Source organism: Sorex araneus, chromosome 3, assembly GCF_027595985.1.
Source record: "Sorex araneus isolate mSorAra2 chromosome 3, mSorAra2.pri, whole genome shotgun sequence".
NCBI lineage: Eukaryota > Metazoa > Chordata > Mammalia > Eulipotyphla > Soricidae > Sorex > Sorex araneus.
Window position 1 is genome coordinate 35,633,894 of NC_073304.1, and position 27,826 is coordinate 35,661,719.

The 27,826-nt window shown below is 43.2% G+C and overlaps 1 protein-coding gene across 1 annotated transcript; it reads right to left on the reverse strand.

Moving 5' to 3' along the window:
* Nucleotides 1-3,199: 3,199 nt before the first annotated feature.
* Nucleotides 3,200-27,822, reverse strand: PPP1R36 (protein phosphatase 1 regulatory subunit 36). Its single transcript, XM_055132729.1, has 12 exons — nucleotides 27,786-27,822; nucleotides 27,358-27,441; nucleotides 26,885-26,949; nucleotides 19,605-19,691; nucleotides 16,944-17,038; nucleotides 16,793-16,859; nucleotides 15,062-15,160; nucleotides 7,935-8,069; nucleotides 6,527-6,569; nucleotides 5,630-5,808; nucleotides 5,318-5,512; nucleotides 3,200-4,373 (listed from the first exon to the last, which is right to left on the reverse strand). Exons 2-12 carry the CDS (start codon nucleotides 27,424-27,426, stop codon nucleotides 4,187-4,189), a joined length of 1,221 nt encoding a protein of 406 aa, XP_054988704.1. The 5' UTR covers nucleotides 27,427-27,441; nucleotides 27,786-27,822; the 3' UTR covers nucleotides 3,200-4,186.
* Nucleotides 27,823-27,826: the final 4 nt, after the last annotated feature.

Consider the following 27,826-nt stretch of genomic DNA (forward strand, 5'->3'; position numbering starts at 1 on the left):
CAAACATGATGACTTCTCAGTGTATGTGTTGCAAGCCCTAATGCCCAAAAGTAGAGAGAGAGTATGGGGAATAATATCTGCCATGGAGGCAGGGGAAGGGTGGGAAAGGCGGGGGGGGGGGAGGGGGTATACCAGGGGTATTGGTGGTGGGGAATGTGCATTGGTGGAGGGATGGGTGTTTGATCATTGTGTGATTATAACCCAAACATGAAAGCTTGTAACTATCTCACAGTGATTCAATAAAATTTAAAAAAAAATAAAAGACCACTATCTAAAACTCTAATTGGATCATGTCGCTTCTTACCTAAACCCTGATCCAATTCCCATGTCAAATAGAAAAACATCCCAACATCTTGCCACAGCCCTCTGGGCACTGCAGTCTCCCTCTCATTGTCCCTCCAGCCTGTGGAAGGGCTCTGACTCTACCTGTCTCGTGGGCATTTCCAGGGCCTAGCTCTGCAGACACATGTCAACTATTTGTGAATCAATAAAACGATGAGGTAGCAAGACAAGCTTCTAGTGCTCGACTCCCAGTATTGTGCCTCAGAGTCCTGACTTAAGGAACCCACAGTCATACCAGCTACTTTTCTAGGTTTGCTGTGAGAGCTAATATGGGGGGGAAATGTCTAGTTCTAAAAATCCACCCAATTGTTCTTTAATTGGGTATGTGCTCCAGTGTGAATCTTGTGGTGACACTGAGGGCTCCTCCTCACTTTATTCTTTGTGTGCATGACATCGGAGTTTTGACTCCCCAAGCAAACACTCCATGTATGCCTCGCAGGGCTGCTTCAGTGTGTGACTATCATGGCACAGTGAGGGAAGCTGTGTGAGGAGAAGGGGGAGCCATGCGGGGGAGGATGAACTATTCCCCAGTTAAGCTACAGTGTTTGGGTAGAACCAGCGCACTCCCCAGGAGTCAGGGGGTTCAGCAAAGCCCCACAAAAGGATACCCCCCCAGCAGGCAGCGGGCACTCCACCTGGCCCAGGGCTCACAGGACAGGCCCTGAGGTAGTCTCAAGTGGATTCCAGAGTCTGAGCACAGAGGGGATTTACTGCCTTTGGTGATTTTCTTTCTGGTGAGGATATGCTTTTTGTGTGTGTCACACTTCTCACACATGCTTTGGTCTGTGCTTGCGGCATAGTAAAAGGACTGGCACAGAGGGGCTCCTGCCAGTACTGGAGTCACCAATTTTGCAGTCATAGCAAGACTTATAACAAGAGTTGACCTGAACAATAAAAGACGAATTTATGTTTAGCAGAAGTTGCTTTAGCAACAGACTGAAGCAGATGTTCCTCTTCTCGTGGTATTAAATTTGGAAAAGGCCCCCAATTTCATTTGCAAAATGAATAAATTTTTAACTAAACACTAAAAAGAGTGTTTTAAAGTTTGCGGATAAATTCATTGGCTACAGAAATGTAAAAAATCACTCTGCTTATTTTAATTGGCTAAACACCTTTTAGGACTTTTTAAAAAAAAATTATTGAATCACCATGTGGAAAGTTACAATGCTTTCAGGCTTAAGTCTCAGTTATACAATGCTGAAACAACCATCCCTTCACCAGTGCACATATTCCGCCACCAAAAAAAACCCAGTATATCTCCCATTCCCCCCCCCCCACCCCCGCCTGTGTAACTGATAAATTTCACTTTACTTTCTCTTTACTTCAGTTACATTGTTACATTCAATATTTCAACAAAAAAACTCACTATTATTGTTAGGACTTCCCTACTAGAGTCAGACCTGCTGTGAAGAGATATGAGGTCTATCGCGGCCACGCAGTTTTGGATTTCTGTAATTTAGCAACTAAGTCCAGGGAAATATCTTTTTCTTTCTTTCTTTCTTTCTTTCTTTCTTTCTTTCTTTCTTTCTTTCTTTCTTTCTTTCTTTCTTTCTTTCTTTCTTTCTTTCTTTCTTTCTTTCTTTCTTTCTTTCTTTCTTTCTTTCTTTCTTTCTTTCTTCTTTCTTCCTTCCTTCCTTCCTTCCTTCCTTCCTTCCTTCCTTCCTTCCTTCCTTCCTTCCTTCCTTCCTTCCTTCCTTCCTTCCTTCCTTCCTTCCTTCCTTCCTTCCTTCCTTCCTTCCTTCCTTCCTTCCTTCCTTCCTTCCTTCCTTCCTTCCTTCCTTCCTTCCTTCCTTCCTGCGTCACACCCAGTAATGCACAGGGGTTACTCCTGGCTCTTCACTCAGGAATCACCACTGGCGGTGCTCAGGGGAACATATGGAATGCTGGTAACCTGGGTCGGCCGTGTGCAAGGCAAATGCCCTACCCGCTGTGCTATCACTCCAGCCCCAAGTCCAGGGAAATTTCTTCCAGAAATTGGATCATTGCAAGCTTCTATCTCTCATTAGTGGTCCTCATAATATGGCAGTCGCCACGCCCTTCCCCCACCCCTTCCCCCCACCCCTCCCCCCCCAGGCAAGGAAAAGGAGAGAAAAATCTATCCCCTCCTGGGCAGGCATGGGGTCGAGGCTTAGTTCTCAGTCTGGAGACATTTCTGCAAGAAGCTGCCGGTACCAAAAGTAGTTTAGCTGGCCTCTGGAATCATGCTCATGCAGCTGCGGTGGGGCCGAACGCGTGTGGCCGCTGGGATCACATCTCGGCGGAGAGCAACACCTTTTAGGACTTTATAAATGGTAAGATTATAAAATCAGCAGCCCTGTGCTCTAGCTAATGAGCCTGTTTCAGTAGCGCTTCCTCATCTTCACTGCTACCAAGTAACATTCAATTTCTTCCCTAGCAGGCTCAGCAAGCAACTTCCCCAGGCCTCTCTTTTACTGTTCACAGACCATGCCAGTCTTGGTCACTGGGCAAACTTCTCCATCTGTCTTTGCCTTAGTCTTCCTTTGATTGATTATAAGGCCTCCTTTAGCGCCATCCCATCCCTGCAAAGCTCAAGTCAGATGCGAATGCTTCTGGCTTCTGTCACACACACACACACACACACACACACACACACACACACACACACACACACACACACACTCCCTGGAACCGAATGCTCCACTTCCTGTTCTTGTGGTGCACTTAGTGCTTCCCTCTCTCATGGCTGCTAACTTGTCCCAACTGCATTATAAATTTTACTTCTCTTCTCTACTACCCAGACCTGTAGGACAGTCTCCATCTTTTAAATTTTTATTTACTTAAATTTTTTTTGCATTTTGGGTCACACCTGGCGATGCACAGGGGTCACTCCTGGCTTTGCACTCAGGAATTACTCCTGGCGGTGCTCAGGAGACCATATGGGATGCTGGGAGTTGAACCCGGGTGGGCCACGTGCAAGGCAAATACCCTATCCACTGTGCTATCACTCCAGCACACCAGTCTCCATCTTAATGGGATTCTTTTCCCCGTGTGACCAAGCAAAGGTCTTTAGATGGAGTTTGAGCTTAACATGCATTTACTATAAGATAAACACATGAAAGAATGAATGAAGCATATACTAAAAGGTTTTTACATGAGTCAGGCAAACTTTTAGTTCCAATACTAACAGTACTATAGCCATCACATTTTCATGTTTAAAACAATTTGACTTTTCTTTTTTTGGTGGGGTGCCACACTCAGTAGTGACCCCCCTCCTGGGTGGTGGCAGTGTCAGGGAACCATATGGGGAGCTGGGGATTGAACTTGGGTCAGCCACATACAAGGCAAGCTCCCTACCTGCTGTACTATCACTCATTTCCCTTTTAATCAAAGTTTCAAATGTACTAAAAACACTCTCCACATAAAGCAAAAGCAAATAGAAACAAATAAACAGCATATACTGACTCAAGGTCTTACTATAGTACTCTAGCCATACAGAAGTCAAGGGAGTAAATCAGTTCCAAAGCTAACTGTTCAATACAGAAAAATGAGCTTTCAAAAGTTTTTTTGAACTTCTTTAATGTGAGCAATTTTTTTTTTCTTTTTGGGTCACACCTGGCATTGCACAGGGGTTACTCCTGGCTCATGCACTCAGGAATTACTCCTAGCAGTGCTCAGGGGACCATATGCCATATGGGATGCTGGGAATCAAACCCGGGTTGGCCGTGTGCAAGGCAAATGTTCTACCTGCTGTGCTATCACTCCAGCGCACGTGAACAATTTTAAAAGGTTAATAATATCAAACATCAGTCCTATATAAAGTGATTAAGTAACGGTAGTTTACTTCAAATCCAGGGACTGAACTGTAGCAATGTAGAGTACCAGATTACTTAGGGAATGATGGTTGGGGGCGCAGCGTTTTCATGACTAGATCCAGTGTATCCTGAACCTCTAGGTTGTTTCTCTCAATCAGGTAATAATTTTTTCCAACTGGTTTTATCTTCTCTTCAGGCTCAAGAGGTAAAAGGGTGTGGGGATTGAACAATCTCCGTGGTTCTCCCAAGATGCCAACTCTGAAAACAAAAATGGTATAGTTGAAGCAGTTATGCCAAGGACAAGGTTGTATGATTCTGGCTGTAGTTTGTAGTTGTGTTTGACTGTGTATATCAGAGCTAAGACAATCAATCTCAGACTCTCTCTCTCTCTCTCTCTCTCTCTCTCTCTCTCTCTCTCTCTCTCTCTCTCTCTCTCCCCCCCCCCCCATTCCCTCCCCACACACACTTTTTTTTTCTTTTGTAATGGATCCTCATGAGGTGCAGTTACAGACTTACAAACTTTTGTGGTTACATGCTCACCACCCATCCCTCCACCAGTGCCCATTCTCCACCACCAATGATCCCAGTGCGCCTTCCCCCTCCCCTACCTCATCCCCCACCCCACTCCACCCTGCTTCTGTGGCAGGGCGTACCCTTTTGCTCTCTCTCTCTCTCATTTGGGGTGTTGTGGTTTGCAATAGAGGTATTGAGTGGTCATCATGTTTGGTCTATAGTCTATTTTCAGAACATATCTCCCATCCCGAGCCAGCCCTCCAAGCACCCTTTACTTGGTGGTCCCTTATCTAACACACACATTCTTAATGCTTTCCTTATTACCACAAACCACCAGTCTGGACTTAAACATAGATTTAAAACCTGAGTCTATGGCAAGGTTCTTCATTTGCCCTTCACACATTTCCCAAAGACAACTCTAATGGGGGGGAGGGGGAGGGAACTCAGCTTGATAAAATCTACTGCTCACTCCTGCATCCTAGAACATTTGAATTCCTGAATAACTTTCTTGCAATGTTTCTGAATCTAGATGAGCGTAGCAAATGCAGTTCTGAACGGGAAGTGGTGGCAGAAGAGCAGAAACCCAGCGGAAGCAGGGCTTACTTTGGCTGCTTCCCAGCAGAAACAGGTACCCAAGGCCCTGCCCTCCTGGCTCTAGGGTCTCCTCTCCCTTTCCTTGGGCTACTCACACTGGCATGGGCACAGAATCTAGGTTATTCACACGCTTCCACCAGGCTGTTTTTATGCCTGATTGTCCTGTGGTTATATGGTAATTTTTCTCAACATTCTGAGCTTTCTGTCGGAGGGATGGCAGCAGTGTAGACATGACTGGAGAGCGCAGATCAGTGGCTTTCTTAATTGCTGGTCGTTTTGTCATCATTCTCCTGTAGGGGACAAAAGTGTGTATGTGTGTGGGAGGGTGGGGATAGGAAGTGATATGTAGGTCACATCAATCCATTTCCTAGAAAGATCCTTGAGCCAAGGAAAGTCAAAAGTCAGACCTGAACTCTACAAAAGTCATTCGTTTCTTCTGCCCTCCTGACTCTTCATCTTCACGTTTCCTTCGGGGAATGTTGAACATATCGGTACGGAATAGCCTCCCAATTTCTTCTTCAATCTCTGTGAGGTTTTGACGTCGGAAGACAATCCAAGCAACATATGTACAGAAAGTGAAAAAGGCCTATGACAGAAAACAGGTAAAACTCCAGAACCCACAGCAATGATGATAAACTTTCACCCATGTGTGTATCACTGCTACATAGAAGTGAACCCAGACAACCCTTATTTCAACATGCCTGAGAAACTGTGGGAAAGTATAGATGGACTCCTTTGCAGCAGGAAAATCAGACCAAAAGTGCAAGGTGTGCCATAAAGTTGCAATATTCCTTTTTACAAAGAATATTCTATGTTTATTAAAAACACATGGCTTGGGACTGCAGTAATAGTACAACAGGTAGGGCATTTGCCTTGCACATGGCCAACCCGGCTTTACTTCCCAGCAATCGCATATGGTCCTTTGAGCACCACCAGGAGTAATTCCTGAGTGCAGAGTCAGAAGTAACCCCTGAGTATTGCCGGATGTGACCAAAGAAGCCAAAAATATTAAAATTTAAAAATTAAAACACACAGCTGAAAAAGGTTTAAGTTACTGCTGTGCTTCATGTTTCAAATTAAAAAAAAAAATAGGGGGCTGGAGCAATAGCACAGCAGGTAGGGCATTTGCCTTGCACGCAGCCGACCCAGGTTCCATTCCCAGCATCCCATATAGTCTCCTGAGCACCACCAGATATAATTCCTGAGTGTTATGAGCCAGGAGTAATGCCTGTGCAACGCCAAGTGTGACCCAAAAAGCAAAAAAAAAAAAAACAAAAAAAAACCCCAAAATATAAGTGGCTCACCTCAAAGAATTTCCAGTCTTTTTGTGTATCTGATACTTTCTCCCTGCAATATAATAAATGATAAGTATAAGTTGAGAGGGAAACTCATTTTGCAGTGATCGGTAAAAATTTGCCAGTTCTGAAGATTACCAAACCCTAACCTTTGAAGGACTCCTTTGTAATCTTGTCTTCAAGCCTGTGTTCTCCCTTGAACATGTTTTTTTGCTTGCATGTTTTGTCCTCTGAAGAAGCCTGTATTCCCTCAGAAACATGTACTTCTCCCTCTCCCTCCCCTCACATCTTTCTAAGTAAATTTCAATAAAAAGTGTGTGATTTTAAGTTCATAATAAAGAAGTCAGTGAAGAAATGTGTTCTTCTGAATATTTCTGGCTCTCTGTGTGTTGTGGAAGTGAGAACAGTGAAAAAGTGATAAAAAATATAACATGGAAGTTAGTATGGAAGTAAGCATGGAGTAAAAAATGAAACACAAGTCTAAAATGAAAAAAAAGGGTTTTATTTGGTTTTGTTTGTTTGTTTGTGTTTGGGGGCCACACCCAGCAGTACTCAGGGCTTACTCACAGTTCTGTACTTAGATTTCACTCCTGGAGGGTTCAGGGGACCATATGTGGTTCTAGGGGTCAAAACCGGGTTGACTGTGTGCAAGACAAGCTACTACCCAGCACTCTGACTCCCCTGCCCCAAATTTTTAAACAATGGTTATGGTCACTGACAGCAAAAAGAAATGGAGACAAAATGAACATAGGTATATTCCATGCATTAGACATTTCAACATGGACCTGCCATGCACCAAGGGCTGAGAACCAGATGGGATGTAGAAAGTGTGTGTCAAGATGGTGAGTGAAGCCACAGCATATTCAATCCTGGGAGGCAAGTTTCTAAAAGAAAATCAGCCTGGGGGTAAAACCAAAGATTTCCTGTTATGATGTTTTCAAATTGCCTCTTACCATACACTAGACTCAGGCTAGAGAGATAGCACAGGAATTAAGGCACTTGTCATGCAGAGTTGGTTTGATCCCTGGAACCATAAATGGTTCCCTGAATACAGCCTGGAATGACCCCTGAGCCCCATTAGGTGTGGTTCCAAACCCCACTCCCTCCCCCCCATACAAAAAACAAAGCTATACTAAACTCTTAGCTCCAAATCAAGGAAACCAAAGCAAGGAAAGTATACAGCTTTAGTCTATAAACTTTAAAGTCTTATTTATTCATGAAAGGTTACAGAGCTTAGGGCCAGCCCTTGGGGTTCTGAACTGTAGAAAAATCACATTGCAAGGGTCAGGAGGTAGTTCAAGTGATAGAGTACATGCCCTCCATAATTGAAGTCCATGGATGTTTGTAAATGTTAGCTATATAAACATTACTTATATAAATAAGTGACTCTCTAATGAAACCCTTGGTTATCACTTACTTGCCACAGTTCATGTGATGTTTATCAGGCATTCCCAAGCCAAGAACAAGGGAACAGTACTTCTGTGCCAAGAATACCTGGGCTGCTTCTAACTTACTTATAACCATTTCCATCTCTTTCTTCTCCACCAGACCCCTAGAAAGAATATGATCATTTGAATTAATTTTGGTCAATGTCTATATTAATTAGGGAACTTAAGGCTTTCTTACTTATAATTTTGCAATTTTAAGAGGACAATTTTTCTTAACCTCTTATTTGTTTTATCCAAGTTTTGACTGAGGAAAGCCTTAAAGTCCCCCTAACTATTTATCAAGCTAATGTATGCAAGTCAAATTGTCAGAGCGACTATTTCCATTTTTTTTACATTCTCTATACATGATTCTATGTATCCTCAATGCATAGGCAGTCCTAATTCACACAGTATAAGTTACCTAACCTATTACCTCTACCTGGTTTCTGAGGCAGTTGACAGTCCATTTTCCCTGCTGTTTTGCTAAAACAACCATGGAGACCCACCTCAGCTTCCTCTGAGTTCTTCATGTCATACTAAGTCTGGGGGCTCAGAGTTCCTACTCAGCATTTGCTTGCCCTTTGTTCTGTGTTTGCTAAGAAGGTATCTGTGGACAACTAGTCTGGGAAACTTGGCATGGGTTAAATAATCCTGCTTCCTTGTGAAAACATGGCCCTAGCACCAATTGAATTGCAAATGAACTCTCTAAAAGGCAACCTGTTCTTAGGTTACAGCATGTCACAAATTCTAATTTTAGACAGGCTGAGAGTCCAATGTATTAGTATTAAAAAAATGAAGTATCAGTGTTTTTTTTCTCCTCCTGCCTAATGATTTTTTTTTTAATTAGGGGCTTGAGTGATAGAATAGTGGGTAGGACACTTGCCTTGCACACAGCAGACCCAAGTTCAATCACCAGAACCACATATGGTCCCCCAAGACCACCAGGAGTAGTCCTTCTGCACAAAGGCAGGAAAAAGCCCTGAGCACAGCTGGGAATGACCCCAAAACAAAACAAAACAAATTTAAGCAAATTTAAGCACGTGAAATACACTCTAAGCAAAAAGGACAAATGACTGCCCCTGCTAATGTTAGTGACAGACTGATGACAGCGATAGGAGGTGGGTTTAAGGATATATATATTTCAGAGCAGAAAACATTACATGTAGTGATACAGCTTGTGAGTCACTGAAATAAAATGATGGAATAGAGTAAGCTGTTTCAACTTTAAATGCCCAAATTTTATTTATTTATTTTTTTTATTTTTTTTTATTGAATCACCATGTGGAAAGTTACAAAGCTTTCAGGCTTAAGTCTCAGTTATACAATGCTCAAACACCCATCCCTTCACCAGTGCACATATTCCACCACCAGGAACCCCAGTATACCTTTCCCCCATCTCACCCTTCACCCTCCACCCCCCGCCTGTGTAGCTGATAACTTCTCTCTTTACTTTGACTACATCCAATATTTCAACAAAAAAACTCACTATTATTGTTTGGAGTTTCCCCGCCCCCAAAGTCAGACCTGTAGAAAAGGAAGCATTTGATAATTTGTTTTCCATTGCTGACAATGAAGAGATATGAGGTTTTGGATTTCTGTATTTCAGTAACTAAGTCCAGGGAAATTTCTGCCAGAAATTGCATCACTGCAAGCTCGTACCTCCCTTTTATGGTCCTCATAAGATGGCAGCAGTGGCTCAGTTCACAGTCTAGAGACATTTCTGCAAGAAGCTGCTGGTGCCCAAAGTAGTTTAGCTGGCCTCCGGGGCCATGGTCATGCAGCAGCAAAGAGACCACACACGTGCAGCCGCTGGGGTTACATCTCGGTGGAGCTAAATGCCCAAATTTTAAATAATCCAAACACATCCTCACAAGCGTCCCAGGGGCTAGTATGGGCCTGTATCCCTATTTCTATCAGCAGCTCCCGCCCTCACCCCTCTTTCATTCTTTGCCAGGGTTGCCATTATCCCATATTCTCTCCGGGCTATTGAAAATCAGAGAATGCAATCAAGAAACACCTAGAAAATCTTACTTAGGCTAATGGCTCTCAATTTGGGGATGCAGGGGGAGCTGAGACCATATTCAGTTGTAATATCGAAAGGCTCACTTGGGGGATGTGTTCAAAGCACAGATCCTATAGCCAATCCCTCTCCAAGATTCTGGTTCAGTAGGTCTGGGAAGAGCCTAGTATTTAAAATAAGTCCAGGAATAGTCCTCTGGGGGAGATTGGATAATAATGTCAAAAGTCACTTTATTAAACTAAGTACTGTGATTTACAAAGTCATAAAACTGATCATAAACATTTATATACAGGGAAAATCTACTACATCTTGAAGATATTCAATGCAATTATTCTCAGAAAAACTGTAAATTCCAAAAATATTCAAAATAAAGGGAAAAAAGAAGTTATAATACAGTCTTAAGTAATATCATCCAGGAACTGTTTTAAGTTTTGACTTCTATTAACTTAACATATGTCTATTGGGGCTGGAGCAATAGCACAGCAGGTAGGGTGTTTGCCTTGCACACAGCTGACCTGAGTTCGATTCCCAGCATCCCTTATGATCACCTAAGCACAGCAAGGAGTAATTCCTGAAGGCAGAGCCAGGAGTAACCCCTGAACATCGCTAGGTGTGACCCAAAAAGAAAAAAATATGTCTATTGTGGCATTTAAGTCAGGCACCATGGTCCTAACCACATTAAGAAACCACTGTTTCTTAACAGGTAAAGTCAGTAAATTAATACCATACGTTGGCTTGACAGAAAGTTTTGCCACTAACTAATGAAGACTGTAGTAGTCGGAAAATACATATGATGTTTGAACCTGCTTATGTAACTGTGATTTTTTTTTTTATTTGTCTGTTTGGGGACTATGCCTGGCAGTAGCTCAGAGGCTACTCCCAAGCTCAGTGCTCAGTTGTTACTCCAGCAGTACTCAGAGAATTATGCAGTACTGCAGGATCAAATCTATGCCTCCTACATAAAAATTGTGTCTTTGCTCATAAGTTATATAATCCTAACCCTAAATGGTTGAAGTTTGGACAAGTGAACTTTTTAAGTTTTATGTTTATTTTTTATTTTTTGGTGGGGGGCACCACTAGCAATGGTCCATTCCACTACCAGCTACGTAATCAATCCCCTGTCAACTAGTGAATCTCTTTGCTCTACAGCTTCTTCATCTGTAAAAGGAGGTTCAGAATTGTTCTTCTGGAATTAGGGTTATTGTGGACGATTTTTTGTTGTTGTTGATATTTTTGTTTTGGGGTCACTCCTGAGTTTGGTGCCAGTGGTCAAACCCAAGCCTCCTACATGCAAAGCATGGACTCTGATCTACTGAGTTAGCTTTCTGATTTAGGGATTTTTTGTTTGTTTGGGGGGCATACCCAATGATGCTCAGAGGTTACTCCTGGCTTTGCTCTCAGGAATTATTCCTGGCAGTGCTCAGGGGACCATATGGGATGCCTGGATCAAGCCCAGGTCAGCAGCGTGCAAGACGAGTGCCCTACCCATTGTACTATGGCTCCTGCCCCATATGAGGAATTTTTATTTATTTATTTATTTATTTTTGCTTTTTGGGTCACACCTGGCAATGCACAGGGATTAGTCCTGGCTCATACACTCAGGAATTACTCCTGGCAGTACTCAGGGGAACATATGGGATGCTGGGAATCGAACCCAGGTTGGCTGCGTGCAAGGCAAACGCCCTACCCACTGTGCTATCTCTCCAGTCCAAATAAGGATTATTTTTAAATTATTTTATTATAGCCCTTGAGTATCTCTGGATGTGATGAATTCTTACCTTTTTGTTATGACTTGAATAGAAATAGAAGGCATCATGTTAAGGAAAGTGTCAGAGGAAGAAGAAATACTGGATGCTCTCACTCATATGTGATATATGCATTCTGGTGATGGTGGGTGGAGCAACAGTTACGCTCAGCATAAACATAAGTGTAAACAGTGTAATCCGGCTATTTCAATTACAATTCAAACAAAAACATCACATGTCTTTGCTGAATTAAGCATGAACTCTCAGAATTATGAGAGCAAACAGCCTACAAAATATAAGCTGGGAGCCAGGAGGAAACATGGTCCAGTGGAAAATTTATTCCTTGTGTGCTGAAGACCTGCATTCAATTCCTGGTGCTGCAAACAAATCATATACATATATATACACACACACATATATATATACATATATCACTATCACTGTCATCCTATTGTTCATCGATTTTCTTGAGGGGGCACAGTAACGTCTCCATTTGTCTAGCCCTGAGATTTTAGCAGCCTCTCTTTACTCATCCTTCCCAATGGTGCCACACTGGAGGCTCTTTCAGGGTCAGAGGAATGAGACCCATCACTGTAACTGTTTTTGGCATATCGAATATGCCACAGGAGTTTGCCAGGCTCTGCCATGCAGACAGGATACTCTTGGTAGCTTGCCAAATTCTCTGAGAGGGAGAACTAATATATATATATATATATATACGCACATATATATATATATATATATTATATCATGTACCCTCTAAGTCTTATTTTATCCTTGGGAATAGTAAGACTCCTCAAACCTTCTGAGCCCACAGCTGTCTTTGAGCCTTTTCACTTGCTGCCATAGAAACGCTTCATGGTCTCTGGCTGCCCGCTGTGAAATGCAGCCCTGAAATAACATGGATGTTGCAGATGATGATGGCTTTCCCAGAGCAGTGAGGCTTGATTTATTTATTTTGTATTTTACAAAACTGCTATCCAGGCACATTTATCTATCCATAAAATGTTGTATTAAGTATCATGTATTTTGGAAACAGTTTTTAAAAAGAAACAAGAAAACATTCTGTGGTAACAAAAAAATGGCTCTTCTCCACACTCCCAACGGCTAAATCACTGGGTTGATTCCACATGCACTGGACAGGCAGCCTGGACACTTGGATAATTTCATGGATTCAAAAGGTCAGTCAGACTCTGAGCCCCCAGATTCTTGCCTTGCTGTGTGGAACTCTCAGCTACTTCTGCCAAAAGCAGTTAAATTCTCCCTATGTAGCCTAAGAAACCTTACTCTTTTCTATGATGTGATATAGAAAATATTTTCTATGATATCATTTTTGGCATCCTATGATATCATTAAGCAATACTTATATTGCTTAATTTCTGTTTCTTAAAAAGTCAGACACTTGGGCACTTGGGGCTGGAGCGATAGCACAGCAGGTAGGGCATTTGCCTTGCACACAGCTGACCCGGGTTCAATTCAATTCTCAGCATCCCACAAGGTCCCCCAAGCATCGACAGGAGTAATTCCTGAGTGCATGAGCCAGGAGTAATCCCTGTGCATTCCCAGGTGTGACCCCCCCCAAAAAAAAGTCAGACACTTGGCAGTCACACCCACAAACTGCCTGCCCCGCACCCAAATCGGTGCCATATAATCTCATCAATGGCCAAGATCCAGAGACTCTGAAATAAAGCTCTTGAAAGAGAGCAACATAGAACATTCTTTTTTTTTTTTTTGCTATTTGGGTCACACCCAGCGATGCTCAGGGGTTACTCCTGGATTTGCACTCAGGAATTACTCCTGGCAGTGCTTGGGGGACCATATGGGATGCCGGGGATTGAACCTAGGTCGGCCGCGTGCAAGGCAAACACCCTACCCACTGTGCTATCGCTCCGGCCCCGCAACATAGAACATTCTGACCCCGCACCAGGCTGTCTTCACCGGGACAGCTCAGAGAGGGATGGGTTAAGTCCCCCCACCACCCCAGCAGAACCCTAGCAGCCAAAAGACTCCAGAATTCAACTGTAGTCATACTCAAGACCACTTTCTACAGACTCGGATGAGCCCCACCCACAAGAGGACCTGCAGAAAAACCCAGGTATGCAGGACCCATGACTGAAATCTCTAAGCTCGCTCAGAGAGAGAATGGGCCTCCTTCCCCCAGCTCCCAAGTTTTCCAGTAACTTGGCAGTCACACCCACAAACTGCCCTCCATATAATCCCATCAAGAGAGCAACATTGGCTTTACCCACGAGTGAATCTGCTTTATAATCATATTTTAAATTTCAGTACTTCTGGAGCATGCGGCTGCATTCATGGTCATGTGACCTCTCATACTCTAGCCCACTGATGTACATGGTGCACGGTGATGGGACTGGTGTTTGAATATTAAATGTAATGAATTATTATGAACAACTTTATAAAAATTAAATTAAAAAGTCAGACATTTAAAAATTCTTCAGCAAAAACTTGGTGATCACCAAAAGAAAACAAACATTATTTGTGCTTCCCTTGTGGTGACCATGAGCAATATGGAGCTACTGAGCACTTAGTAGAAAGAGTCTAGATTTAGCAAATATAAAATAGATACCAAGGACTTACTATCATAAAGAGTAACCAACAATTTTCTAATAATGACCCCATGCTAACATGGTAATATTTTTATACCATTGGGTTAAATAAGATATATTATCATTATTCATTTCATCTGCATTTTTGCATGTAAAAACTCAGCTATAAGAAAATTTTAGATTACTTATGTGGTTCTCATTATATTTCTATTGGGAAGTGCTGTTCTATATCACTTGAGGTGTTTTTTTGTTTTGTTTATTTTTGCTTTTGGGGTCACACCCAGAGATGCTCAGGGGTTACTTCTGGCTCTGCACTCAGGAATTACTCCTGGCAGTGCTCAGGGGACCATATGGGATGCTGGGAATCGAACCCGGGTTGGCCGCGTGCAAGGCAAATGCCCTACCTGCTGTGCTATTGCTCCACCCCCTAAAGTGTTATTTTAACCAGAATACCATCTGAATTATTCACTGGCTTTTAGAAACTTGTGAACTGGGCTGGAGAATTAGTACAGAGATTGAGTGATTGCCTTGCATGCAACTGACCCTCTTTCAAATCCCTGGCACCACATAGGGTCCCCCAGAATACCACCAGTGGTCACTTATGAGTACAACTTAAGAGTAGAGTCCAAAAATATATATATATTAATACTGGTGAACTCCCAATTAATAAGTTTTAGCATACCCCAAAAATTTAAAACCCCTTTTATTTACTCATAATCACAGTTAGTTTTAGTACTAGAAGTGATAAAACATTAAAGTGGTTTTAAAAACCTTAAAGCACTTACACCATATAGCTCTTGGGCTTCTTTTCCAATGAGAGTTTTTCCAAGAAGTGAGATAAATAGTACAATAATGCCATGAGAAAATTGTCAAGATATTTATTCCTATGAGGAAATTAGAAAGGAAAAATAATAAGGTGAACAATGTCTCTAGACTGTGAACTAAGACATAACCCCATGCTGCCCCAGGAAGGGAAATGATACAATTTCTAACATAAATCTCACTGGACTTAACTACTAAAGTACTAAAATGCAGAAATCCTAAACCGTGTGGCCACTATTGTGGCTGCACGACTTCATATCTCTTCATTCTCAGCAATGGAAAACTAACTATCAAATGCTTCCTTGTCAGCAGGGCTGTTTTTTTGAGGGGAAACTCCAACAACAATAGTGAATATTGTGTAGAAATATGAAATGTAATCAAGGTAAAAAGAAAATGAAGTGAAATTTATCAGCTACGCAGGTGGGGGTGGGTGGTGAGCGGGTGGGGGGGGTGGGAGGTATACTGGGGTTTTTGGTGGTGGAATATGGGCACTGGTGAAGGGACGGTTGTTCGAGCAGTGTATAACCGAGACATAAGCCTGGAAACTGTAACTTTCCACATGGTGATTTAATAAAAAAATAAAATAATAATAATAATAAGGTGAATATATTTCAAACAAGAAGCTTCTCATAAAAAAATCTTATGGCGAGCTGGGGAGATAAGGCAACTGGGTATGTGCAGGGCCTGGGGTTTAATCCCAGCACCACATGCTCCTCTGCTGGGAGACCTCCAAGAACCATGGGCAAGTAACAAAAAGAAACAAAATTTTAAAAACAAACAAACAAACAAAAAATACAACCAGGGGCTGGAGCAATAGCACAGCGGGTAAGGGTTTGCCTTGCACATGGTCGACCTGGGTTCCATTCCCAGCATCCCATATGGTCCCCTGAGCATCGCCAGGAGTAATTCCTGAGTGAAGAGCCAGGAGTAACCCCTGTGCATTGCCGGGTGTGACCCAAAAAGCAAAAAAATCAAACCAAAACAAAACAAAACAAGCAACAAGGAAAAGCTCACACAGGGTCATACTCCTAGTCCTTGTTTGGGTCTAAACAATCTAGTGGAGAAAATTGATCTTCGATAAATGTGATCTTCTCATTTGTCATATAAATAAATAGACTGCAGGCTTTATGGAACTCTAACTACCCGATCTTCATACTCCATGTCCTAGAACTTTCTGGGGTGGGGACTGTGGTGCCTGAATTCCCCTCTTTGGTCATTGAGACTCACTCCATAAAACCAGTTCCCTGCCCTTTCTCCAAAACTCAGAATTGTCTTTTTTTTTTTTTTTGCCTTTTGGGTCACACCCAGTGATGCTCAGGGGTTACTCCTGGCTCAGTGCTCAGGAATTACTCCTGGCGGTGCTCGGGGAACCATATGAGATGTAGAGGATCAAACCCAGGTTGGCTGCGTGCAAGGCAAACCCGCTGTGCTATCGTTCCCGCCCAAGAGAATTGTCATTTTTTTTGGGGGGGGTTACACCCGGCGATGCACAGGGGTTACTCCTGGCTCTGCACTCAGGAATCACCCCTGGCGGTGCTCAGGGGACCATATGGGATGCTGGGATTCGAACCTGGGTCGGCCACGTGCAAGGCAAACGCTCTACCCGCTGTGCTATTCCTCCAGCCCCGAGAATTGTCATTTTTTTTACCAGATGGAATTATTTCAGAACAAAACATCTCATAGGCATTCCATACCTCATAAATGTTGTGAAAGAACAAATCCGCTGCATCTCTGTGTCTTGTAGGAGAAGTAAAGCAACAACTGGAGGGAAGACAAGGTGGCATTGGAAGAGGGACAGGGGATGCCCACCAGACACCAGAGTGAAGATGAGGAACAGTTACTCACATTTAGCATCATGGAGGGTGACAGTGCCTTGCTGGCTTCGCTTCTCTGAGGTTTTAGACTTATCATCTCGAAAACCAATTCTCTTATCAGTAAATCTGTTTGGGGAGTATGATGATCCTCAGCTGTGCTTTGAAAGGTTTGGTTGTATGTAATTGGCTGATATTTAATCTACTCTGAAGTGTAGATTAAAGTGTATACTTTTACTATAAAGTAATACAAATTCTGTGCACTGCCATATATGTGGCTGTCATTTAGTGTTGAATCTTCTCAGAGTGCATTTTGTTAAATACTTTACTAAGGGTCAGAGGAATACACACTGCCTTGTACAAAGTATAAATATGAATTACCCCCATCACCACCCCCAAACAGGTCTAATTCTAATCCACTATCATTTTTAGGTTTTAATTTTTTTTCTTTTTGGGTCACACCCAGCGATGCTCAGGGGTCACTCCTGGCTCTGCACTCAGGAATTACCCCTGGCCGTGCTCAGGGGACCATATGGGGTGCTGGTAATCGAACCCGGGTCAGCCGCATGCAAGGCAAATGCCCTACCCGCTGTGCTATCATTCCAGCTTCTTAATTTTTAAAAATTATATAAAAGTTGCCCAGATAAATCCGGAGCCGCTGAGCGCGAATCGGACCCTCTGCGCCTAAAGACTTTGATTCTAGAGATGAAACACATTCGGGCATCCAGCGCAGCATCCGATAGCGATGCACTGGGACTGCGAACTGGGCTACAACTCTGTGCTGCCGGGGGTGGATTTTTTTCCTCCCCACCCTGTCTTCCTGCACGGAAAGCGGCGGCCTGGTGGCACCCACGTGGCAGGCACCATCTTCTATGACTCCAAACCCACAGGTATTCGGTTTTTACTTTTGGGGCTCCCAGGAACTCATGGGAAGGGGGCGTAACCGGCACGCCCTCGGCCCAGATAAATCCGGAGCCGCTGAGCGCGAATCGGTCACTCTGCGCCTAAAGACTTTGAATTCAGAGACTTCTTACAGCAATGCACTGGAACTGTGAGCTGGGCTATGTAATTTCTGGCAGAATTTTCCCTGGACTTTATACAGAAATCCAAAACCGCGCGGACGCTTCATTTCCAGCAATGAAGAGACTTAACATTTATAATTGTCAGCAATGTGAAACGGTTCCTTTTGAACAGGTCTGAATTGGGGGAGGAACTCCAAATAATAACAGTAAGTTTTTGTTGAAATATTGAAGGTTTTTAATGTAGCAGCCACCTCTCTGGACTGTGAACTAAGCAAAAGCCCCACGCTGGCTGACGCGGCGTGGCATACACCATACTATGAGGCGCGGGAAGGAGGATGAGGGGGAAAAAGAAAAAAAAAAAAGGGAAAAGGAAAAAGGGAAAAAAAAAAGAGAGAGAGAGAGTTATGTACTTGTAGCAGTGGGGCTACATATCTCTTCATTTCCAGCAATGAAAAACTAATTATCAAATGTAGTAGGTCTGTCTCTCTTGGTTGGAAACTCCAACAACTATAGTGAGTTTTGTGTTGAATTATGGAATGTAATCAAGGTAAAGAAAAAATGAAGTGAAATTCATTAGTTATACAGTAGGGGGTAGGGGGTGGGGGCGGGGGGGTATACTGGGGTTTCTGGTGGTGGAATATGGGCACTGGTGAAGGGATGGGTGTTTGAATATTGTATAACTGACATATAAACCTGAGAATTTTGTAACTTTCCACATGGTGATTTAATAAAAAGTTAAAAAAAATAAAAATAATAAATAAAATTATATAAAAGTTAATTTATTGCCCTGCCACAGAGGCAGGGTGGGGTGGTGGGGGATGGGGTGGGGGTGGTGAGAGGGATACTGGGATCATTGGTGGAGGTGAATGGACACTGGTGGAGGGATGGGTAAGCAATTACTGTATGAGTGAAATGCAAACACAAAAGTTCATAAGTTTGTAACTGTACATCACAGCTATTCTCTAATAATTTTTTTAAGTTAATTTATTATTTTCTTTTTTTTCCTATTTTTTAATTAAATCACCATGAGATACATTTACAAAGCTTTCATGATTGAATTTTAGTAATACAATGATCGAACACCCATCCCTCCACCAGTGTACATTTCCCACCACCAATGTCCCTAGTATCCCTCCCACCACCACAACCCAACACCACCCCCTGCCTCTATGGCAGGCACTTTCCTTTTTAGTCTCTCTCTCTCTCTCTCTCTCTCTCTCTCTGGGCATTATGGTTTGCAATATGGTTGCAATAGTTTGAGGCCATCACATTTGGTCCCTTTGTCTACTTTCAGCACACATCTCTCGAGCCATCTCTCCAACCATCATGGACTTAGTGGTCCCTTCTCTTTCCCAACTGCCTTCTCCCCCAGCACATGAGGCGGGCTTCCAACCATAGAGCAATCCTCCTGGCCCTTGTCTCTACTGCTCTTGGGTGTTAGTCTCATACTATATTCACTTTCAGGTTTTTAACCTTATATAAAAAGCCAAATTTTCTCCTAACCAAATTATCAACAAGGATACACTGTAAAAGACTACTACAACTCCCAACAGAACTATGAAATGGTGCTGCTTCTTTCCTTGCTGCTATCTGTATTTTATCCCAGGGTGTTTTCTGAAGAGCCTGTAGAGATGGCATCGGCCATATTCCTATGGTTTGGGAAGTGACTCTACCTCTCAGAAGCTGTGCCATCACTTTCAGCAAAGTGAACTGCTTTGCCTTTCTTTCCTTTTTCTTTATACTCCATTGTGGGTACAAAGCTGTAATAGAAATGAGAAAAAGCATGAACAAAAACCTTTCCTAGGAAAATAAATCATATCCAGGTAGGTGGTTCATATAAACACTAGGAGTAGAATGTAGAATTTATTATGAGTGGAGACTGAAAATAATATTAGGTGTAGCATTCAATTCATCTGGTTAAATGAGAAATAAATATCAGGGAAAAGATGAGAATTTTTAGGCTTCATGTTCAGCTTTCTAGCTACTTTCAGCCTGCAGAATATCACTAACTGAAAAAAATAAAATTTCATCTGAAAGTGTTGTGGTAAATTTACAAGAAACACTCACAATCAATTCAAAAGGATTTCTTGGCCTGAGTAATAGTGACACCACCGGCACATGCCTGTACTTAGAGACATAGTCTCACTTATTCTTCATAAAAAACCTAGGAAGAAAATATTAGCAATATATGTTTATATAATATGTATATACATACATAAATCAAAGTTGAAGCTCAGAAAGGTACTGGATAATTTGCCCAATATAACTTTAGTAAATGTCAAACTCAGTGTTGGGGCTCAGATGCTCTAGTTACAGAGCCGTACTGCCTCACTCAGCCACCGCAGTTATCACTTCTAAGAACTCTTCTAGAGGTCTTGACTCTTGCTATGGAAGTTTTAGGATTTATCACTTAACTAAAGCTCTTTAAACTCAATTATTGTTAACCAGCATTACCAAATGGTAGTTGGCTTAACTAACAAAGGAGCACAATTAAGCAATAAAGAAATATAGACTAGGAGGCTGGAGCAATAGCACAGCGGGTAGGGCGTTTGCCTTGCACTCGGCCGACCCGGGTTCGATTCCCAGCATCCCATATGGTCCCCCGAGCACCACCAGGAGTAATTCCTGAGTGCATGACTCAGGAATAACCCCTGTGCATCTCTGGGTGTGACCCAAGAGGAAAAAAAAAAGAAATATAGATTAGGAACTGAACTTCTATATAGCCAGTAATTTCACCCCTGGGAATATACCCTTACCCTAAGGGATCCAAAACTCAAGACAGAAAAGGCATTTGCACTCCAGTGCTAACTGCAGCACTAGCCAAAATCTGAAACAACCCAAGTGACCAAGAACAAACGACTGAATTAAGTAGCTATAGTACATAGACTCATCGGAATATTAATGAGCTATTAGAAATAATGAAGTCATGAAATTTGTTAATCCATAGATGAGTCTGGAGCATATGATGCTGAGTGAAATGAGTCAGAGGGTAAGAAACAGACACAGAATGATCGTTCACACTACTTTGTGGGATATAAAAAAAAAGCAATGTAGGAGAATAATGCTCAAAGACAATAGATACAAAAAAAAAGACAGGAGAACTGGTCCTTAGTAGGAAGATTGCCACAGTTGGGATAGGGAAGGGACCACTATGACATTGATTGGGGGAAGTGGTCAATTTGGATAAGAACTGAGTACTGAAAGGAGGCAAAGTGATATGCATGATACCTATCCTTTCAGTAACATTATTGCAAACCACAGTGTCTTAAAAGGAAAGGGGGAAAGTGTTTACCATAGAAGCAGGCTTTGGTGTAGAAGGAACATTGGGTGCAAAGGAAGGGACGCTGGTGAAGGATTGGTGCTTGATCATTGTATGCCTGAAACTCAATCATGAGTAACTTTGTAACTTGGTATTTCACAGTGATTCGGTAAATAGAAAAGTTGTTTTTGGGTGACCAGCTCTCCCTAGTATTTCTCTTCTCTGAACATGAGAAAAGACAGATACAGATAATCAAAGTCAATAGCAAGTAAAACTGCTCCGACCCTTTTCCCAGTCCCATCCCTATAATTCAAAGGTTCTTGCATGTCAATTTGCTTGGGAGGATTTGAGATGAGAGAAGAATGTGAAAAGATTCATTTAGAACTATCTTAAAGGACATCCTATGAACCAAGTGAAATGAACTGAGAATTTTATTTTTTAATTAATTTTTTTGAACTTAGAATTAATTTTAAGGTCATAAATCACAGAATGTTTTGGTAAGAGGACACCTAAAAGGTCATCTAGTACATGGCTGCCATTTTACTGATTAAGAATTAAGGCTGAGGGGCTGGAGCGATAGCACAGTGGGTAGGGTGTTTGCCTTGCACGCGGCCGACCCGGGTTCTAATCCCAGCATCCCATATGGTCCCCTGAGCACCGCCAGGGGTAATTCCTGAGTGAAGAGCCAGGAGTAACCCCTGTGCATCGCCAGGTGTGACACCCCCCCCAAAAAAAAAGAATTAAGGCTTAGAGGCTGAGCCATTCCCAGTGTTTGCGACAGTCTGTCCTCAGTCAATAGTCTGGCATTTACTGCTAAACCTCTAGTCCTGATTTTCTGGCCGCTGGACATATTTCTGTACTCCAAACTGGCTTTTTACTTGACAAGTAATTTTTAGCTTGGCTGGTGAGACAGATTTCTCTTTGTGAGTACTCTGCCCTACATTTAAAGGCGTGAGCCTATGCTCACTGTAGATTGGAAATCACTAAAAAAAATCACTAGTAATTACTGAAAATTGTCTCCCACTCCCTTCATCTTGTTTTTTTCTTAGTCTCTTTATAAAGCCGCCTTCCTTAGCTATGTTCCCTAAGTGAGGGCTTCCCAGGGTCCCATCTGATTAATATCTCATTTCCACTGAGTCATTTCATCTACAATACTAATAAGCTAAGGTTCAGATCCTTCTGCAGATATATAAAAAAGGAATTGATAGATTCAACACCTTTGCTTGGGGCATTCATTCTTTTCTTTTTTTTTTTTTTTTGGATTTTTTGAGTCACACCTGGCGATGCACAGGGATTACTCCTGGCTCTGCACTCAGGAATTACCCCTGGCAGTGCTCAGGGGACCATATGGGATGCTGGGAATTGAGCCCGGGCCAGCCGCGTGCAAGGCAAACACCCTACCCGCTGTGCTATCGTTCCAGCTCCTGCTTGGGGCATTCTTACAAATATCTCAAAATCAATATGTTCCAAACTGAATTCATTTCTCTTTATCTTGTATTTCCTGCTCCTATGTCCTCCATCTCAACAATCAAGTACCACCACATACTCAGACATCTGAGACAGAAAATGGTACACTGCACTCAAACTTCATGGCCCACTAACCAATTGGAAGGGATGTTGGGAGGAGGGTTTTGGGCCACACTTGGTAGTACTCAGCAGCTATTCTCACCTCTGTGTTGAGAATGCTGCAGTGTTAGGGATGGAATCCAGGTCAACTTCTGTACTAGCTCTCTGGCCCCCTATGTTATACCTCCCTCTCTTCCCACTGTTAATGCTAACATATCAGTGTTAGCCACCATCACTCATCAACTGAATTTATGCAATTGCTGCTTCTTTTCTTGGAAGTTGACACATTAGATAGTGCTCTGGAGTTACTTTTGCCTCTTTTCCCAGGGAAATTTGCAGTGGCAGGGATCAAACCCAGGACTTCTGCCTACAAAGCATTCACATCAGTCCTCTAAGCTATCTCTGCAGTCCCACAAATACTTTTTTTTTCTTTTTGGGTCACACCCGGTGATGCACAGGGGTTACTCCTGGCTCTGCACTCAGGAATTACTCCTGGAGGTACTCAGGGGACCATATGGGATGTTGGGAATGGAACCCGGGTCAGCCTCGTGCAAGGCAAACACCCTACCTGCTGTGCTATTGCTCAAGCCCCCCCACAAATACTTTTTGACTGATTTTCCCAGCTCTAGATTTGTACTTCTCCAAACTATTTTCCATGCTGCAACCAGAATCACCTTCCTAAGACAATCACAGTTTACTTCTGGACTCAAAACTTTTGATAGCTCCTCTGTACTCCCTGGATAAAGTTCAAGTTCCTCAGCATGGTATGCAAGACCCTTTCCCGATGCTGCACTTGCTGTGAACACTCAGACCCACCTGCAGTCCCCCATAGGTCCCAGACCTTCACACCTCTTGGGTTCTGCTTTAAATATACTCCCTGCTTCTCAACTGAAGCCCCCTTTATCCCGCCAACGCCTAGCACTCCTCAAGTCTTGGCTTAGCTACCGCCTCTCCTGTGAAGCCTCTGTCTTCTCTCTCCCCTAGAGAAAATGGCTTTAGGAAAATGCTCCCAACCTGGGTCAGGGTACTTGGGTGACTCTGTAGTCCAGATGCTCAGTGTGGTTGGTGGCAGCAGTTACTGGGTGAGTGAGCCCCAAGGAAAGCAGCAATCTTGGTGACAGTGTTAGTCGCAGCAATAGCACTTTGACACAGATTCCCCCTCTGATAAGAGCTCGGAAGGGTTTGTTTTATTTTCAGTAAGTGACAAAGCCTAAATTGTACCTTCAAATTGCCCAATCTCCCCGGCCTTTACTATTCCCTCCTCCCTACACCCAGTAGGAAAGCAGCTCCTATTTTTTCCTAACCTAATCTGTCTTCTTGATCCCATTTCCAACCTTGTTATATTGGGGGGAAGAGGGGCGTGAAGGGTGGGTCACACCCAGTGGGACTCGAGGCTTACTCCTGGCTCTGTACTCAGAGATCACTCCTGGAATTGCTCAAGGGAACATACATGGTGCCAGGGATTCAAATGGGTCAGCCATAGGTGCCAGGCAAGTACCTTGCCCTTGTTCTATCTCTCTAGAATTTCCTTGTCTTCTATTTGCATATTTCTTTCTTCTAAACTTGAGCTTTTTGTTTATTATTTATTGATTTATTAATTTTGGTTTGGGGATCACACGGGGCAGTGCTCAGGGTTTATTGGGAGATTGTCATAGGGGAGGGGTCTAGATAGCAAACCCAGGTTGGTCATGTGCAAGGCCAGCACCTTACTCACTGTCCTCACTCTGCAGCCCCTGAGATTTTCCTTTAAAAACCAACAAAAGTCCTTTCTCTTAGTAGTAGGTTCCTAAGGACCACTACTTATTCCCTTCTTCATAGCAACCGTACAGTTCTTGCTTGTCTCTGTTTAACTGCATATTTGTTTGGTTTGCTGTGTTGGGGGTGGGCTTCATAATAGGAGGCAGATGTTCTCCGGCTGGCTCACACCCCTAAGTCTAGTTTTGCACTAGTTTCTCATCTTCATCTCATACTCTCCTCAAACTACCATCCTGTTTTTTCACCTAGGTCCCAAGTAACCTCAACCTTGTTAATTTCAAAAGGTCTCTGTAGAGATCAGATAGTACAGCAACTAAGACACTTGCCTTTTACACGGGAGCAATAGAATTTGATCTGGGCACCACGTATGGTCCTCTGAGCCCTCCCACCCCCCAAAATAGTGATCCCTGATCATAGAGCCAAGTGTAAGCCTTGAGGATTGTCAGGTGCAGCCCAAATCTCTCCCGCACCCAAAGAGAGATTCCTGACTCTGTTCTGACCCCAACCAAAGCTCTCTTTAGCATCTGTGAGTTCTGATCACTTCCCTACTCCAATCTTTTTTGTTAGAAAACTTACTAGTGACTCAGAACTTTTCTATCAGTTCTTCTAAATATTCCTTGTCAAGTTCCTCTTTTGGGAGAAGGGATTTGGTGGGGTGTGTGTGTAAGGGTGGGGTGTTACACCCAGTGGCGGTCAGGGTTTACTCCTAACTCTGTGATCAGAGATTACTCCTGACAGGGCTCAAGAACCATATATGGTGCCCAAGACTAAACCCTGGTCAGTCATGTGCAAGGCATGTGGCCTGTGTACTATCTCTCCAGCCCCTCTCTAGCTCTCTTTCCACTATTTCTGAGAGTCATGTCAAGATATCAAAAGTTTAAAATGTCAGAACTGGGTAGAGCACAAAAGGCTGGAACACACATAGTTTCCTGAGCACGTCCAGGAATCCCTCCCACATCTCCACACACAAAAAAAAAGTTCAATGTTTAAGAGACAAATGAAACTCACTTTGAAATGTGTGGAAATTAGTTGGAACCTCAATGGAACACAGTTCAAAGGCATTACACACTGGGCCCAGAGAGTATGGGAGGCAAGGTTCTTGCCTTGCAAGCAGCTGACTCCTGTTTAATCCCGTGGGCATCACCAGGAGTGTTCCCTGAGTGCACAACCAGGAGTAAGAACTGAGTATCACCAGGCTCAAAACCCGAAAGTAAATAAAAATAAAAGCATTACATAATAGAATAAAATGAATAAAAACTAAATATGCAACAATATGAAGAAACTACTATCAATAACATATATCAGGTCTCATTATATCATTCTCCCTGTATCCATAGGTATATGTCTGAAATCACTGTTACTGTCACTGTCATCCCACTGCTCATCGATTTGTTTGAGCGGGCACCACTAATGTCTCTCATTGTGAGACTTATTGCTACTGTTTTTGGCATATCGAATACACCATGGGTAGCTTACTAGGTTCTGCTGTGCAGGCGAGATACTCTAGGTAGCTTGCCGGGCTCTCCCAGAGGGACGGAGGAATCAAACTAGGGTCAGCCACGTGCAAGGCAAATGCTCTACCCTTTGTGCTATCGCTGTAGCCCCTCAGCTCTATACTTTTATTTATTTTAATTTTTGGTGTTTGGCAACACCCAGAGGTGCTCAGGGATTACTTCTGGCAGGGCAAGGAGGATCATTTGGGGGGGGGGGCTGGAGTGATAGATAGCACAACGCATAGGCGTTTGCCTTGCACACGGCTGACCCGGGTTCGATTCCCAGCATCCCATATGGTTCTCTAAGCACTGCCAAGGGTGATTCCTGAGTGCAGAGCCAGGAGTGACCCCTGTGCATCACCAGGTGTGACCTAAAAAGAAAAAAAAAAAAAGGATCATTTGTGTGCAGGAAAATGAATGCGGGTCAGTCATGAGCAAGGCCAGCGCCCTCCCCACCATACTATTCCTCAGGCAGTCAGGCTACATACTTTCAATAGTCGGTGGGGATTGTTTTTTCTAATCTAATTATAGTTTGTAAAATTTGCCATCATTGTTGAAGGTGTGATATGATTCTATATTGCTATGATAAGATAAAATAATATGCATGACTTATTATTATTATTATTATTATTATTTTTTTTTGCTTTTTGGGTCACACCCGGCGATGCACAGGGGTTGCTCCTGGCTCTGCACTCAGGAATTACCCTTGGCGGTGCTCAGGGGACCATATGGGATGCTGGGAATCGAACCCGGGTCGGCCGCGTGCAAGGCAAACGCCCTACCCGCTGTGCTATTGCTCCAGCCCCTGCATGACTTATTATTTTTACCCAAGTCTATGTAATTTTGACAAAAGTTATAATAAAGTTTTGTTAAAATTTACCTTTTGTATTCAAGAGTTTTGGTGTCATCTTTCCAGCACCACATCCCTAATCGTAATCCCATTTGCTGTAAAAATGAAATCACACACAAAAAATGAAAACACAGCAAAAATAAAAGCTCAATATGCAACTTCACATAGACACAACCTTTTTTTTTTTTTTTCTTTTTGGGTCATATCCGGCGATGCACAAAGGTTACTTCTGGCTTTGCACTCAGGAATTACTCCTGGCTGGTGCTCAGGGGACCATATGGGATGCTGAGAATTGAACCCGGGTCAGCTGTCTGCAAGGCAAACGCCCTACCCACTATGCTATCACTCCAGCCCTAGACACAAACTTTTTAAGAATTCCCGCCAGTCACAAACTATGCAGTAACAGAAAGTTTCACTTCCAAACGAAGATTTGAGCCTTCTTGATCGTTTGTTAGGTATAGTTTCAGCAGAAAGAAGACAGGGGCGGAGTGAAACATACTTACTTCCGAGCTAGTCCGAACTCCCATTGCAGATTTGCCGCAGTAGGTACCAGGTGGATGCTGGGCCCGCATTTCGCAGCAGCGAGTCTGCAGAGAGCAAGTTGGCCGTCTGCAGGCGGCCGGCCAGCCGGGCCCTCCTACATCTCCAGGACTTGGCCGGGAGCACGATTACTTACTCCTGGTGGAGCTGTTTATCCTGTTGCAGGCAGGCAGTTGGAGTGTGGCGGGACTTTCAGAAATATCTAAATATCTGTGTGGCCAACAAGAATTCCACGCTGGCCGTTTGCCTAAAACCCCCCATGATTTGTTTCTCTGCGGCCAAATGCGCCCTTTTTCTCAGTACCTCCCGTCCCCGGGACTTCGGGGCTTCTGCCTCCCACCCCTTCCGGCTGCCCCTCGGGGTGGGGCGACCTGACAAGGGCTGCACTCACGTCGGATCGGCCGATCGGCCGTTGGTCCGCAGCTTCTTCGC

Coding starts and splice junctions, on each gene's coding strand:
- PPP1R36 (XM_055132729.1), bottom strand. CDS start 27,426: ATGCGGGCCCAGCATCCACCTGGTACCTACTGCGGCAAATCTGCAATG. Junction 17,039..19,604: donor GATGGCACAGCTTCTGAGAG/GTAGAGTCACTT, acceptor CTCCCCAAACAG/ATTTACTGATAAGAGAATTG. Junction 4,374..5,317: donor GATTCTGTGCCCATGCCAGT/GTGAGTAGCCCA, acceptor TTTTGTTTTCAG/AGTTGGCATCTTGGGAGAAC.